Consider the following 14,319-nt stretch of genomic DNA (forward strand, 5'->3'; position numbering starts at 1 on the left):
GTGAACAAAAAAGGATAAAGGCCAGATACTACATTTTCATCATCATCTTCTCTGATCTATGTTCTCCATTTCAAGAACTGTAGCCTTACTTCAAGTGAGTGTTCATTACTTCTTAAATTTTTGATTATCCTTTGTAGCTAATAACAGATTTCAAAAAAGATATTAAATTACATTAGAAAAAGGTGTTCTTACACCAGAATATGAGAATCCATATTGTAATTTATAACAGACCTATTACCAGGGTTTTTGTTTTTTGTTTTCCTGGTAAAGTGTTCTGATAGGAAGCTTTATGAAATCAAGATATTGAGTAAAATATCCTACCTTCACAATTTGTAATGGAGAGAGGAAGAAAAGTTCAATGAAAAAGAAATGTGAGTTTTAGCTTTTTTAGAGTTTTGAGAAAAGTTCTTTTGTGGCAGATGCTATTTGAGTTTTAAAACCAAAGACTTGGTTCACATTTATTGTTGCACAAGGCAGCTAGATGGCTGTTATAAAGTGTTTGCATCAATGAAGGTATCTTGATCCCTGCCTGCAGGTATGCAGCTAGACACAAGTCACAACATTAAAGCTTTTCTTTAAGCTTGTGAAAAACCTGCTTTTATAGCCTGAAAAGGATACAGTACTGGAGTTTAAACACCATAAAGAAATGGATGGCAAGCAAAAGTGATTGTCCTTAGAGTATATCTGAAGAATTGATCTCCCAAAACCTAAGAGCACAAGCAATAGTTCACAGAATCACAGAATCACCAAGGCTGGAAAAGACCCTTAAGATCATCAAGTCCAGCCTAGTTCAATGTATTTAAATCAAAATTTTGTGATTTTTCTGCTAAGGGTATTTAGAACTTTGCCCGCTTTGCCCTGGGCTGTATTTTGCAGAGAAGGTAGAAGAGATGTTTGCCCAAGGGAGATATAAAATGAACATGTGGAGAATTCAGGGTTCCTCAATTCACATTTTTGGCATAAATTTATACCTCTTTTTTGGGCAGCTGTCAAAAGCTGTTCAAACAGCTCATGTTCTAAAATGTCCAGTTTGCAAAGCTAGTGGGTTATTCTAGATACAATTATTTAACATGTATAAGGAAAAAAAAGAAGAAAAATTGTCCTCAAGTTTTAGTGCTGCACAACTTTCTTCCCTCCCCAACCACCCACATTAAACTTAGGAGTTACAAGGTTTTATAAAAATCACCAGAAATTCACAGTCACACACACACCAAGATCATCCTGGTAGGTGGACATTTCAAATTACTATAAAGATCTCTTAGCTGTCTAATTTATCTTGCCCTTGCAGGAAAGGTCATTGTTAACACCTATAGGTGATTCAGAGAGACAGCTATCAAGCCATGATGAAGTTTCTTCCATCTGTCTTGTCAAGCAAGTCAAATAATTAATATGGATGTAACAGGCACAGAAAGCAACCTCTATTACAAATATCTAGCATGGAAAAGCTAAGGCCAACCATTCTTCTCAAAACACTGGGATGCATTCTGATTTTGACTGTCCTTCCCTACTTCTGGCCTAACACCACCCCTCCCAAACAAAATTGATGCAGATGATTCAAATTCAAATGTTTGTGCTGGTGTGAAAATCTTGATTTTTTTATTGAATTTAAAATTAAGAGGTTAACAGAACAAAGAAAACACTCATCCTTTTTATGATAATTAGCGTCCATGCTCACAAGTATGTTAAAGCCACAGTTGAAGGCAGATGCTCAATTTCCTAAATTCTTTGTGGAACACTTTTCAAACCAATGAAAAACTTAAAATGTGTGTTTGTGCAAGCACGCAGACATGAATATGTGCCTGTGTGTATCGAATATAACAAACAGCATCTTGGAAAACTTTGCTGTCATTTCTACATGTGGTTGGACAGATTGAAAGGATTCCTGTTTGCTGAAGATAAAGGTTTCAGTGATCTAAGCTAACTCTTGCTAGCTGTTAGCCATTTCCCTTTACTTCTGCCTCTTTCTTTACCCTCCTGATGCTTAAGATATTTCCTTTGTTTTTTTTGCTTGGTGTTGTTTTTTTAGTTTTTTTTTTAACTTAAGGATGCTACACTGGAAGGTCCTTTATAGAACAGGATTTGCATCCTTGCACAAGGTAACAGAAGTAAAGTAGGAAGATTAAAGTCGAGCAATATAAGGGTCCAAACCGCTGAGAATAAGTGAGCATTAAGTCCCTGTATGCATCTCAGCAGCCTGTGATGTCTCCACATTGTTTCCTTTGCATGAACATTATTGCTTTTCTTTTTAATTCTCCTAAAGTAGTTAACTTCTCCATCACTTGAAGTGAGAACATTGTGGAGAAAATTTAAGTTTTTTATATAATTTTATCTTTTTTACTGCTATGATGTTATGGCACCATTAGGCTCTATTAAACTGGCATGGGAGGTGGTGATTGCAATTCAATGCAGAACAGCTGACATCAACAGTTAGATCAAGAAATAGAGCACAGGAAACTTGCAGCTCTGGCAGTATTGACAGTATCAGTGATGACTTGTGTATAATTTTTAGCTCTGGTCTCAAGCCTTTCTACCACCCTCCCAGCTGCATGCCCGTTTCTCAGTCAATACCCTCATTTTTTTGTAGGGAGTTGAGGGGAGCTGGGCAGAAGACAAGTTTTGCTATGCCACTCATTGATTCATTTTTTTTAGAGTAACCTGAGTGAATCCAAACTTGATGAAAAGCCAAACCTGCCTCTTCATCTCCCCACTCTGTGGGAGTTCCTAGAATTATAGAATGGTTCGGGTTGGAAGGGACCTTCAAAGGTCATCCAGTCCAACCCCCCTGCAGTGAACAGGGACATCTTCAACTATATAAGATTGAGTGTTTCCAGGCATGCGGCTTCTGCCACCTCTCTGGGCAACCAGTTCCAGTGTTTCACCAGTCTCACTGTAAAAAATTTCTTCCTGATATCTAGTCTAAATCTACCCTTACTTAGTTTAAAACCAAATCCCCCTTGTCCTATTACTACAGACCCTGTTCCCATCTTTCTTATAAGCCTGGAAAGGCCACAATAAGGTCTCCCTGGAGCCTTCTCTTCTCCAGGCTGAACAATCCCCAAAGTTCCTTGAATAGCTTTGAGAAGGCCCTGAAAATCCCACCAAAAGTACATCTCCTTCACAGGCAAGCAAGATCTGGGATACTGGCCAAGTCAGAGTCTGGGAAGAACAGAACCATCAGCGCCCAAACATCAATGGCCCAGCCCAACTTTCGAAAGATCTTCTGGCCTGAAAGTGAACCCTAGCCACTCATCAGTATAAAGACTGGGAAAGCAGCTAAAATTGGTCTTGATATTTGATAGAAGACAAGTATACTGTGATAAACTATAAGATTTATACTTGATACTTACATACTTATAAGTATACTTAATATTTATAAACTGTAAGAAAATACTCTTCTGTGCAAGCTTAATACTTCCTGCCTTGACCTTAACATCAATGTCTTCATTTATGAGCACTCATTTAGAAAAAGAAAGTTAAATTATCTTACACAGTGAGCTATTTTTCTACTGGCCTTCTGCAAAGTATGACACAAAGAAATACAGTCTCTTTTTTGATCATCCTAGGTAATTCTGAATACTAGATTTTTACTAACAAATTCAATCCACTGTCCTAATCTAGTTATGGATGTTATTCCTAATAATTTAGAATACCTCATTTCTAGAGACAAGTTGCCTACAATCACAAGAAAGGAATTATTTTCCAAGAGGTGAAAAATTATAGTCCAAGTAGGAAATTAAATATTTAAATCCTAAAATCCACCCAGGATTCTGTAAGAGTATCTATAATGGACACAGGTTGATGCCATTGCACAAATGCAAAAATAATTTTTCTTTAAAATAATTATTGATATTTTTACTAAAGGAAACCAAGATGATTAAAAGGTGATTAAATCTATAGCACAAAATTTAACTCTGAGAGTAAGGAAAAAAGAACAACTTGAGAGGAGTATTTTGCTGAATAAAGCATCAACTTTTGACACAAAAAAGGGATTCTTATTTTGTGACTGAGAGAACACTACAAAATTAATTTGCTTATGACTACACATGACATATTAAAAATTGCATGCATTTTAAAAGTATATATTGCTCAGGGAATAAAATGAAAATCTGTTTTAATATCTGATTCTCATAAGCTGAGATTCAAATAGCACAGAATATGAAACCTCTTTCCATCTAGATGAATGGTAAATGATAGACACTAGCAGCAATATGAAAAAGTGCCTACTCTGTACAAACTCTACAATGAATTAGGGGTTTTGTTTATTTTTTTTTAAATTGAGACCTGAGAAAGGTTTTTGAAGACCACTACAGTCAGAAACTGCTAAAAATCTTATTGCTGATTTTTTTTTTTCCTTCCAAAGTTATTAATACAGGTAAGTACATAAGAATAAGAAGATTATACACCTTATCCTTGCCTACTGTTCTTCTTTACCCATAAAACCAAATTCTCATCACAAAACCAAGTAAGAGAGCCAGTCTGCTCCACATGTCTACTTCATACTCATCACTCCCATCATAATACAGGGCTAGCTGTAATTCTAAACTAATTTTCTTCAATAATTACTGATTTTGGACGGGAAGTATGATTTTTCAGGCCTGATATTTCCAGGAAAATATTTTAAGATTTTGCTTGGGAAATGTGGAAACCCTCAATATCACTTTATAGCATCTCTTACATAGTAAGAGATGTGAGAAGACACAGACAAAACAAAGCATTCTCACCTGCTGCAATACAGTGGATAAAAACTGCAACTTTAAATGAAGATCAAAAGCCTTTTGTTTTTCCTAGATAGTGGGAAAGCAGTTAAATAAAAAGGCAGAAAAGTTATGTTAACAGCTACAGAGGTTCACATTTATATAGGTTCAGACTTAAGAGAGAACTTTAGGATGAACAGCAAAGTTATAGAAACTAGCCAATATAAAATACCATAAAGTGTAGATTTTACATTTATTGCTAATATGTTTAAAATATAGAAATGCCTAATTTATTTCTGTTTGTGGGATTTAGAATAACACATCTCATTAAGGCAGATATTGCAAACAACATATCATTTATTATAAAATGAAACAGACTGGAAATACTAATTTCCACTATCACAAAACAAAAGTGGCACTAGCAATAGAAAAAGACTTTTGCAGCACTATTACGAAAAAGAAAAGCCAGCTATCTTCAAATGTTGGGTCTACACAATTGCAATTTTGACACCGTGCCTGTTTCTAGTTAGAAAAGGGTCTGTACCTCACTTATGGCACAGTCACATACTCATGTTGGAAACACCTGGGCTGAGTTAAGACCGCTTGTTCCAAAACACCTCCCACTGTTTGCTGCTGTCCCTCTCCTGTACTCCACTGTCCCAGAATGAACATGTAAAACCCTTCATATTGCCCCTCTCCATTGTGAAGTCAGCAGGCTTACCTTAATCCCCTTAATTTACTTAGGTCTATTTAAACAAAACAAACTGCTTTTGCCTTGAAGTAATGACACAACCACAGTTGCCCTATTGGCTATGCTGTGACAGAATCACCATCCAGCTGGGGAGCAGGGTTTGCTTGAAACTCTTCCAGCTAGATCTGAAAGAGCTGATCTGTCACTGCCATGTCTCCGGGCTGCTTACAAAAGAAGACCAGAAAATAGTAACTTCTTTTTGTTACCATTTATTTTCCCCTCATTTTGTTCCAACGGCTTCTACTAATTTACTACAACTGTATCTGTAAAACGGCTTTTCCATTTTCTTCCTAAGTAAATGAAGCTTTGGTGATCAGACAACTGAAGGCGATTCCCATTGCACGCAGGCTAGATAGAGCTGGCTTGGGTGTGCATGCCAGCATGAGCATCAAACCTGAGACTGTAAAAATCTTGTTTACAAAGATGCTGCATTCCCCGTGTGAAGCCATTTGACATCTCACCTATTCTGCACTTCTCCAGGTAGATTCAACAGGGCTTTGATTCAGTTGCTTTAACACAGGCAGACAAGGTGTAATTTGAAACAGCTTGAAGTATCTGAGGATTTTCAACCAATGCTGTCAGATATGATGCAGACCTGGGAGATGCTTGTTTCCTCTGGCCCTGGGGGATAACTTCAGGCATCTCAGATGGACTATCTATATCCATACTTATGCAACTGCATTGAGCCCAGAAAGGGTGAGAATCAGAAGAACAAAAACATCACTGCCCACTTTTGAAAACTTTATTAAAAAAATGTTTACGGTCTCAAAGCAACTATTTTGCTTGAAACCAAACAGTCAGATTTTAACAAAATAAACTTAGGATCAACTTAATTTTCCATAAAAAAGACCAAAAACCAATAGTAAGTACATGGGAGAAATCTCTTGAATGGGATTTTTTTCCAGCAAACTTCTGAATGGTCAGTTTAAAACTGAACATATATTTCAGTGCTTTGTTGAACTGAGAGCTTAAAACTGTGGATCCATTAGACCAATGTGAAGATTAAAGTCTCGTAACTCTTTTAGAATGAAAAGCCACTGTTTTACATTCCTTAACCAACATCTTTTTTTTTTCTGTTGTCATTCAACAACACACCAACCAAATTTCCCAGGAGTTCCTCAGCAACGTTTTCAGTCCAGGGAGCTGCAAGATGACAATCACAAAAACTACTACATGAGGATGGCGTATGCACCAGCACACATGATTAAGGGACACCCAGCCACAGGCTCTTTAGTTTTTATAGCACTGCTGTTGTACCATCATAGCCATCCCTACCCTGATGCTTTAACACATCTGGGATACACAGGACTGCACATGTTCACTGCCATTCTGCAGCCCCATCAAGGCCATGAGCATGTTTCTCCCCAGGAACCACGTCCCATGAGCCCTCCCTCACCTCACCTCACATCCCACACTGAGCCCTGGCGACAATCTCCATGGCCAGCCCCAGCCATGGCCACCAGCAGACACCTCACCAGGGAGCTGGCTGTCTCCTCTGATCATCCACAGCATCATCCACACCCACAGCTACTGGCTATTCCCAGTAGAGGTGTCAGGCAGATTTTCTAACTAGTGTCAAGCTCATTATAACAGTAGTCAAAAAGTGCTTATTTGTCTGGTGAAAAATGTAAGATGTACTATCTCTAAACAAATAATATATTCACCTGAAGATGATGGTTGTAATACATACTTTCCCCTAAATAAAGCTTATAAAACCAAAGATGAATCAGATGTTTCCAGAGAAGGAATGCCTAAGTATTTTATGGAGAGAATATTTATGCTGTTACTCATACTGACACGGAACTTGTATGTTTCACTTAGGGAAGAGGATCTTACTGTGCTACTTAAACTTACTTACAGGCTGTCATTCAGAGAACTATTGCATGCCTAGTTGTGTAATAATGTCAACAGAAAACAGTAGGATTTAAACAAAGTTACTAAGTGTTGGTCTTAAGAGTCTCTGAGCAGAAGTAAATGCATAAAGGGATTAAAGGAAATTCCTTGAGCACACAGCATGACAGCATGTTGCATCCAACTAATTCAAAGAGGAGAGAAACTCAACATTACTACTGAAGTTCACTGAAGTTACTAATTTGCACATATTACGCAAGTAGGAGCACAAAGTAGAAGGAGACAAACCCAGAAATACAGCTAAGGTTTTAATAACAACTTCATTTTTTTTTTTTTTTTAATGTGGGGCAATTTGCAAAAAAGGCAGGGGATATTATGTTTTTTAAACAGTATCTCTATAGTTTCTGATAAAGTGGTCACCACGATAGACTACACTCAAAATGCAGTCTGCATTAGGCATTGCTGAAATTGGGGAGGGATGTTTTACAAGGGCTTGTGAGGAGAGGACAAGAGGTAATGGATCAAAACTGGAAGAGGGAAGATTTAAGTTAGACATAAGGAGGAAGTTATTTAGTGTGAAGATGGTGAGACACTGGCACAGGTTGCTCAGGGAAGTTGTGGATGCCCCATCCCTGGAAGTGTTCAAGGCCAGGTTGGATGGGGCTCTGGGAGGTGTCCCTGCCGTGGCAGTGGGGTTGGAACTAGATGAGGTCCCTTCCAACTCAAATCATTCTATAATTCTATGAAATTGCCTTCTAGAAGGTAGTTCTGGGGTATACCATGAAATACTGACCAGGCCTATTCATCTTCATGAAAGCATTGAAAGAGGAGAGAGGATAGAGGACAGCAAGAACTAAATACATCCCATGTATCATAGTTGCCGCTCTCAGGATCAGTGTCATTAAGATAATTCCAGTGGGATTTACATCTTATTTTTCTTTAGATTTTGTTTATGGGATGGTGGGGGTTGGTGAAGCAAACTCAAACAAAAACAAAACACCAAGCCCCCCCTCCCAAATAAATATTATAAAAAAGAACAAGGCAGAAAGAACTGTGCAAATCACCATACTAGTACAAGATGCTTCATTAGCACAACAGTTGCACAGTGTGACTTTTGCTTTTTTCACACCTGTAGTCTAGAGGGTTGAAGGCTACTTCTAGCCTGAGCACAGAGCACTCCATGGCCTTTCATTGCACTACTGAGATAAGTAGGCTTTCCAGAGATCTGCATACCCCCAAAAGACCATGAACTACTTCTGCAGCTCAGTACACAGAAAACGTCAGCTATAAAAATAAGTCTGCTGCAGGATTATGTTTACTTTGGAGAGCTGTGAATCTCTACAAGACCATTTCAGGCAACCACAAACTTAGAAATACTGAAAATGTCTGTGCTCAAGGTTGAAGTGGATTTAAGTCTAAGGCATAAAATTACCTTGTGTTAATTAACACCCACCTAAATCCTCAAGTATCCCACATGTCAGGATTTTCAGACTCTTATCTTAAAGGTAGACATGTAACTCAAGAGCTTAGCTTATAACTTCAGCTAACTTCTTGCTCAAGATGTGCCAATTCTGGCTATTGCTACAGATTGTAATACACTAAATACCCTTTTAAAAGTATCAGCTCAACATGTGATGATATGAGATTCCCATCTTCCATTAGATACAGAAGTCCAGATTTTTAAAGGTGCAGACATGTGAAAGTCAGATTTGCATGAGCACCAGGTACTTAATATCCAGTGATTCAATAAAAAAGAAATGTTTTTTTGAAATCTTTTTCTATAGTCAGGTGTACTATAACCAGGAACTCTCTATGATTTAAGGTAGCTACTATGTTCCAGAATTAACTTGAAAATAGAAGACTAAAGGCTAACACAGACAAGCAGCATGGCTAAAATACAGTATTTAATTTGTGTTCAGAAGCTCAAAGCCATTTGTAAGCACTTGAGCTGTCATTTTAATGGCCCAGAATTAGTGCTTCTGTGTAACCTAATTCTTCTCTATACCTAATTTGAAACTTGATGCCCCAGTCAGAAGTCTGGGTCCCTGGTTTACAGCGTTAAGTGCCAGTCTGAAAGATCTGTAATTTTGTGCATATGCATTCTTCAAATATCAGGCTTCTGCATATTGACAGCATATTGGAGCATCCGACTTTAAAGGCATCTAAAATTACTGGTTTCTTGAAAATGTGTTTTCTGTGCTTTCCTCTATTCAGACGCACCACCGACTCATCTTAAAGTTACTGCATGTTTTATGAGTTTAGCTAGGTCTTCGTATTTTAAGTTACCATAACAACAACTGGTATTATACACCGTTATCTTCAGCATTTCCTTGTAAGATGTTGGTCAGCCACTTTTCCAAAGAGAAGGCATGTGTCAGAAGATTTTCAATCACCTTTAAGGACAACTGTCAAGAATAAGAATGAAAGCAGCCTGCTTGTTTCTCTACAGCTGGAGCACATCCCACTATCAATTCTGCCTAAGTCATGACCATGAATAGTACTGGGATATTTTGGTTTCTTTATTATAGAGAGAAAGAATATGAACTGCAACCATGAATGACTAAGACTCTTTTTTTCATCCCAAATCAATAAAGAATTAGGAACTCCAAGCATTCCCTTTTTGCTGAGCCTGGTATGTCTCTTACTTTCTTAAGCTTACAGAAATTCTAATGAAGAAAAAAAATACTAATCTTCTCATTATTTGAAATAACAGACATACAAATCTTAAAGGAATAATAGAATCAGAGAAGGAAAAAAGCAACTGATATCACTTTGTAGACCCATGCAGATGAGTAAGCACACCACAAAACATACATCTGCCATTTTCTGTGCTCAGTTCACCGTATAGGAGCATTTCAGCATTTCAGGTTCTATTCACAGCCTTTAATTCTGGACTTTAGTTGCATCATTTTATAGCCTAGCTAGCCTATAAACCCTGTTGAGTAATTTGGTATTGTTGGTTTGTCTTTGTGAACCAAAGTCAAGCTAAACTGAATGCTGCAGACATGCACTGGCGATAAAGCTTTTATCTGATTTTCTAAGAAAGGTTGGGTGTACATCAAGGAGGTATCTGCATACATCTTACTTACTGTTCTAAGTACTTAAATAACTCAGAATCAGAGAGTCACAGAACACCTAAGTTTGGAAAGGACCTTTAGAGATGGCCTAGTCAAACCCTTCTGCTCCAAACAGGGTTAACTAAATTAGATTTTTCAGGGCTGGGTCCAGTCAAGTTTGATTATCTCCAAGGACATAAGACTCTATAATCTCCTTGGGAAACCTGTTCCAGCATTTGATCACCCTCACAGTGAAAAAGTTTTTTATGTTTAGATGGAATTTCTTGTATTTCAGCTTGTATCTATTGCTTCTTGTTCTATCACTGGACATAGCTGAAAAGAGTTTGATTCCCAGTTAAAGAAATACTCCATGAGTCTTCTCTAGGTTAGACAATTCCAGCTGTTTCATACTCTCCTCATATGACAGATTCCCCAATCTTTTAATCATCTCTGTGGCCCTTCACTGGACTCCCTTCAGTACATCCAAGTGTCCCTTGTACTGGGAAGCCCAGAACAGGACACAGCACTCCAGAACTGGCCTCACCAGTATTGAATAGAGGGGAATAACAATTTCCAGGTACAGGACTTTGCAATTCACTTTGATGAACTTCATGAGATTACTGGCCCATTTCTCTAGTCTGTCAAGGTCCTCTGAATGACAACCAAACCATCCCATGTGTCAACTGCTCCTCAAAATTTATGGCACACCCTGTCTCATTGTCTCTGTCAATAATGAAGATGTTAAACAGTACTGGTTCCAGTATAGACCCTTGGGGTACACTGCTAGGGACTGGCTTCCAGCTGGATTTCAAGCCTCTGATGGCAACCCTTTCAGCCCAGCTTCAGGCAATTTTCAGTCCACCTCATTCTCTACTCATCCAGTCTTCACTTGATCAGTTTGTCTCTGAAGGTGTCACTTGAGACAGTGTTGAAAGCCTTGTTAAAGTAAAAATTTAAAAAAAAAACCCCACAACACCCAATGCTCCAAATGCCCCATATTACTACAGTCTTTCAAAGGTGAACAAGAGTATCCTCACCAAGACATGGGCCAGCTCCCTCAGCTCTCGTGAGTACAATCCCCATCGGGTGTCGTTCACGTGTATATCCCATTTGTTGAAATGTTTGTGAATCTGATCCTCCCCTACCCAGGGTAAGTCTTCTCTGCACTAGACTTTTCCACAGGTCTCAAGGGCCTGGGATACTTGAGGGAAAATTCTACCCATAAACTGAGGTGAAAACAAGGATGTGTAACTTATCCTTGTCCATGTCCTGTATCACCAAGACACTGCAGTAGCGAGCCCTGCTTTCCCTCGTCTGCCCTTTACTGCTAATGTGTCTGCAGAAGTCTTTCTTATTTACCTTTCTGTCCCTCATCAGACTCAACTCTAGGTGGGCACTGGCTTTTCTCACATCATTCCTGCACACCTGGCCAGTGTCCTGCCATCCACTAGGATCACTTGATTCTTTTTCCACCTCCTGATGCATTAGCTCTTTATAGCATTTGAACAAAACACCTTTCAAATGCTGAATAGATTTCCTTTAGAGAGTTGTCCACATCCCTTGTCAAAGCTGAGCCGCTGTGCAGACAAGATTCCAAGAGATGAATCAAGACACACAGCAGGCAAGAATGAGCCTAAGTGGATCTAAGGGTTAAGCTTGCTTGACTGGCAAGGGGCAGTGCTGGGCTTCTACAGCACCAAAATTCAAGCACACCACATGATCTAAAGAGAAATTCAGAGGTAGAAAGAGAAGAGGGCAAGTAGTATGTCCCGTGGAGTGACAATGAAGTAAAAACTCTTGTTTTAAGGGTGAAATAGCACATGGAGAAGATGGCATAAATTATCAGAACTGACACTGGATTTCAGTTTCACTGGAGTGTGGTTACTATGCACAAAGGCCTATTAGCTGACAGATAAACAGGGTTGGAAAGCTTAAAGAAGCATAAAATATTCCAACAGAGAGGCAAAAGAAGAATCTATGACATCAGAATGAACTATATGATACTAAAAACAGGGGAGCAAATAAAAGGACTGAAAAAACCTCACTTAAACCTTCTGGTTAGCAAGGAGGAAAAAAGAACCGGATCTGGTTTTAATGAAAAGCATATAAGCCGATTCTTAGTCAGTATAAACTGAGACAATTCCATTAATGTCAGTGAAAGATGTATTACACAGGCTAACTTCAGTGCTTTGAATTGATGCTGAAGGCCCACAAGAAGGAATACACACCTCAGTAGAAAGCTTTACCTGCACTAAGGTTGCAGGCTCAAACCCAGTGTAAAAGGTCGTCAGGTTTTTATAAACAACTGTGTTTAATTTTCTAACCAAAAGTCTGGATTCTAATTTTTACAATATTAGTGCTGCTGCTCTGCAATGGCTGCTTACCTTTTTTAACTCTTCCTGAATACTTCTGCCATTCTCCTCTGAGGACAAACTCTCCTTTTGGTTTTCAGGGTCTGTTTTAGATTCTGACTCTTGCTCTTCACCAGAAGATGTTTCCTTGTCACTCATTTTAGCAGCAAGCTGAAATAACCTGGATTTAAGCTCCTCTTCCATAACATCAGGCTTCATGTTATGATGCTGATCTTCACTGCTTATATCTGTTTCTGATAGATCATCAAAATCCTAAAAAGGAATTATAAGAACAGTATAATTACTGTATAGGTAAAAGAAAGGAAAGCAAATGGCATCCTAGAAAAGTTTAGGCATGGTCACTCTGCACGGAAGGTAAAAAGAAAGCACACTAACTGTTCTGATAAGAAATCAGCATGTCTTTGCAGAAAATGCCAGTAAGTCCACTCCTGTTGGATTATATTTATCATTCCTGCTTACTTTTGCATTATGTAAAAAGGAATTATCAAAATCATCAATGTACCTGTGTACAACTACTGAAATAAAAGCCTAACTGGCATTTCCCATTCACAGCACTGCATCGCCATCACTTCCAGGCAAGATGCAGAAAGAAAGAAAGTGAAGTGTAGGAATGAAATAACTTGTGACCTGGCAGTTCTGTCCAGCTTTCACTTGAAAGCCACATTCAAGCTCCCTGCCTGGTAGTCTTCAGCATTATCCCTGTTTTTCTTAAAGACTATAGGAAACCATTTTGAAAAATCTCTTTTGTTACATGATTGCATTTAAGATTTTCAGCTTTCCTAGTGATTATTTACACAGTTGGATTCCCTACAGTAACAATTATTTTCCCAACACCAACCTCCTTGGAACAAATTCAGTCTTTAGGAGCACCTTATTTTCTTACTCTTGGATCCTAAAAGGTGGGAAGTACTCAGATGCTCAGTTAAGTAAGATGGGTGTCACAGACTCAATCATGACAAGTTCCTTACTTTGGAGGCTGAACAAAAGAAAAGCAAAATCCCTTTTGCAAGTCTGTTTAGCAGGATGCCTTCAAAGCATTTAATAATGTGGAAGGGGGGGGACTTGGTTTTTGTTTTGGTGTTTTTGTTTTGTTTTGTTTGTTTGGTCAGCCTTGCAGAAAATCTGAAAATATCTGATGTTAGTCCAAAAACTAACGTTCAGATCCGTAACAACTTATTTTATGGATTTGTGCTGTCTGATTAGGACCTAATTTCTCCTGGTTTCTACTACAGTCCATGGAGAAAAACGTGCATCTCCCAGAGCAACCTGCTCCACCTATAGCATTAGCTGCATTCTGGAAATGCTCTTCTCTCTCTCCTGACTGCTAACAGAGAGCTTAGAATAATCAGGCACTTCGTTTAGTGCTTCAGTCAAGTGCATAAAATAAGCTGGATTTAGATGGTTTTAAAAGTGATGAGTTATTTGAAATGGAGAATAATCATGACAAAAACACCCAGAAGGAGGCCATAAGGAATGCAGCTCAGGACCCAGAATCATAGAATCATTAAGGTTGGAAGAGACCTTAAAGATCATCAAGTTCCAACCCCTCTGCCAGAAGCAGGGAACCCTACTGCTAGATCAGGTTGCACAAAACC

The 14,319-nt window shown here is 38.5% G+C and overlaps 1 protein-coding gene across 6 annotated transcripts in view; it reads right to left on the reverse strand.

Annotated features, from left to right (window-relative positions):
- The window catches only part of MYRIP (myosin VIIA and Rab interacting protein), a 233,052-nt gene that overhangs the window by 12,770 nt on the left and 205,963 nt on the right, over positions 1 to 14,319 (reverse strand). For 4 of the 6 annotated variants that reach the window (XM_051612082.1, XM_051612085.1, XM_051612084.1 and 1 more), the window contains 2 exons: positions 12,737 to 12,976; positions 4,722 to 4,784 (listed from right to left, as the gene is read on the reverse strand). In XM_051612082.1, the coding sequence (XP_051468042.1) occupies positions 4,722 to 4,784; positions 12,737 to 12,976 (303 nt within the window). The remainder of the gene's footprint in view (positions 1 to 4,721; positions 4,785 to 12,736; positions 12,977 to 14,319) is intronic. The other 2 variants (XM_051612083.1, XM_051612087.1) reach the window with 1 other exon arrangement.

The sequence above is a fragment of the Apus apus genome, chromosome 2 (assembly GCF_020740795.1).
Source record: "Apus apus isolate bApuApu2 chromosome 2, bApuApu2.pri.cur, whole genome shotgun sequence".
Lineage (NCBI taxonomy): Eukaryota > Metazoa > Chordata > Aves > Apodiformes > Apodidae > Apus > Apus apus.